At 36.7% G+C, this 2,220-nt stretch overlaps 1 protein-coding gene across 1 annotated transcript in view; it reads left to right on the forward strand.

Annotated features, from left to right (window-relative positions):
* Positions 1-2,220, forward strand: part of LOC107717300 (protocadherin Fat 4-like) — a 106,754-nt gene that overhangs the window by 44,873 nt on the left and 59,661 nt on the right. Inside the window, exon 4 of the mRNA XM_016524006.1 lies at positions 1,616-1,747. Coding sequence (XP_016379492.1) covers positions 1,616-1,747 — 132 coding nt within the window. The remainder of the gene's footprint in view (positions 1-1,615; positions 1,748-2,220) is intronic.

Raw genomic sequence — 2,220 nt, forward strand, 5'->3', positions numbered from 1 at the left:
GTGAGTGAGTGTGTGTGTGTGTGTGTTTGTGTGTGTGTGTGTGTGTGATAGTGTGTGTGTGTGTGTGTGTGTGTGTGTGAGAGAGTGTGTGTGTGTGTGTGAGTTTGGGTTCTGATGGAGCAGATTATTTAGGGCTTTGACTGAATATTTACAGACAGTTTTATATCAGGCTTTATAACTCAACCTCTGGTTTGCTTTGTGTGCTTGTGTTGATGAACACTCCGATGAATCCTGCGTTTGAATAAGATGAATAACATGAAGCAGTGAATACTGAATCTCTCTGTCTCTGGGGTTTTTCTGAGCTCACGGCTCTGTGATGTTAAATGCAACAGATACTAAAGTTCTTCAGGACGAGAGGAGCTGTGAGTTTTGGGATCTGGCCGCTGTGCTCGTCTGGTTTTATGTGTTTTATAACTGCAGATGTAATAAAGACGTGTGAGTTACTGAATATCATGAGATGCTATGAAACCTGACTGAATGAGTCACGTTTGAAAGTGTTGTTAAACAGCTTATTTCTATATTAATTCTGCATTCATGTGTTGATGGAATTGTAATTCTGAAATATGTTGTAATTACAAGATGACAAGGAACATTTCACTTCTTAACTAATCATAACTAAAGCCAAAAATCAACCCATGTTAATTGATGAGTAAAAGGCATCACTATATTACAGTAATTTACTGCGCTGAAAAAACTATTGCTGTAGTATTTACAATTTTCACTCAGAAATACTAGTCAATTTCATGAATAATTGTAAAAAATGTCAAGTGATTCATTTAATTGAATGTGAAATTTTGAAGTAGAAAGACTGAAATAGTATCCATAGTAGCTTTGAAAAATACATTTTTACAGTGTGTATATTCAACTGCAAAATATAGAATAGTAAATAAACTGCATGTCTACAAAACTATCAATGCATTTTTGCTTTTGACAGATGCTTTTATCCAAAATTATTAAAAAGTGCATTAAATGCAAAAAGTTCATGCATTTACTGGGAATCGAACCCATGAGCTTGGCTTTGCACCATGCAAGGAAAGCACAAATGTGTAGTGTTGAAAAAAAAATCTAAAAGTATTTTAATTTAGCTAGTTGAAATGCTACAAGAAAAATAATTTTAAAATTAGAAAAATGAAGGGAAAAAAACATGAGTAAAAAATTAAAAATAAAATTGACAAAAATTAAAAATATTAATAAACACTACAATACTATATATCTCAATGATACTAAAACTACACTGGTTTAAGACGCTGCCAATGTTGATTTTCCGCAAAGTTGCAAAAGTCAGCTTTGTGCTTTTATAAAATTTCAGTTTCTGAAAAATGACATGAATGTTGTTTTGTTGCCTGAAACTTGTAAAAAATGCATATTTCTTGCATTTAACAGATGTGAAAGAAAGAAAAATAAATAAATATATTAGAAATATATAATAAAAAAATAATAAAAAAAATTAAGTATTTATTGCATTGGTGTGTTTTATCATGCTGTTGCCATTTTACAGTTTTAGATGTGAAGTCATGGTAATTGAGGGGCTGTTTTATTTCAGCACTGGGTCTCTGTGTGAAGATCAGGATCCTGAATGATGTTTGGACTGAGGGTGTCTCTGTCTCTGTCTCAGGTGGAGATCACCCTGCAGGACGTGAATGATAACCCGCCGGTGTTTCCCACAGACTCGCTGGACATCACCATCCAGGAGAACATCAGCGACGGCTTCAGGATCCTGCAGCTCACGGCCACAGACGCAGATGAGGTACAGACCACAGCTGTCACTCATGATGATGGCTCTAGCTGGTGTGTGGGCGGAGTCTGTGTGGCCCCGCCCCCGAACGCTCCCCCGACGCAGCGCTAGATTAATTTTAATCACCCAGGATAGAGGAGGACTGATGTTCTGTGACGGTATTCAGACTCTGGAGCTCATTTCCAGTGATCTCGTTTCCAGATGAGCCCGTGTTTCCCTGAGAGAGCTAGCGCTCCAGTTCAGTCTGAACTATTAAACGCTGCGACAGTAAACCAATGAGCTCAAACTCACAACAGAGTCACAGCTGTGAGCTCTGATTGGCTGATCGCTACTGGACAGGTGGCGTTAGGGGGCGGGGCTTCTCATTAGAGAGCAGATAATTAGCAGGATTGTTAAAGCTAAAACTAAAACTAACTAATAAAAAACTAACTAAAAGGATGTTTTACTTCAAATAAAATAAACATTAACTTAAAAAAAAAAAAAAA

Source organism: Sinocyclocheilus rhinocerous, unplaced genomic scaffold, assembly GCF_001515625.1.
Source record: "Sinocyclocheilus rhinocerous isolate Xijiao unplaced genomic scaffold, SAMN03320098_v1.1 scaffold149, whole genome shotgun sequence".
Lineage (NCBI taxonomy): Eukaryota > Metazoa > Chordata > Actinopteri > Cypriniformes > Cyprinidae > Sinocyclocheilus > Sinocyclocheilus rhinocerous.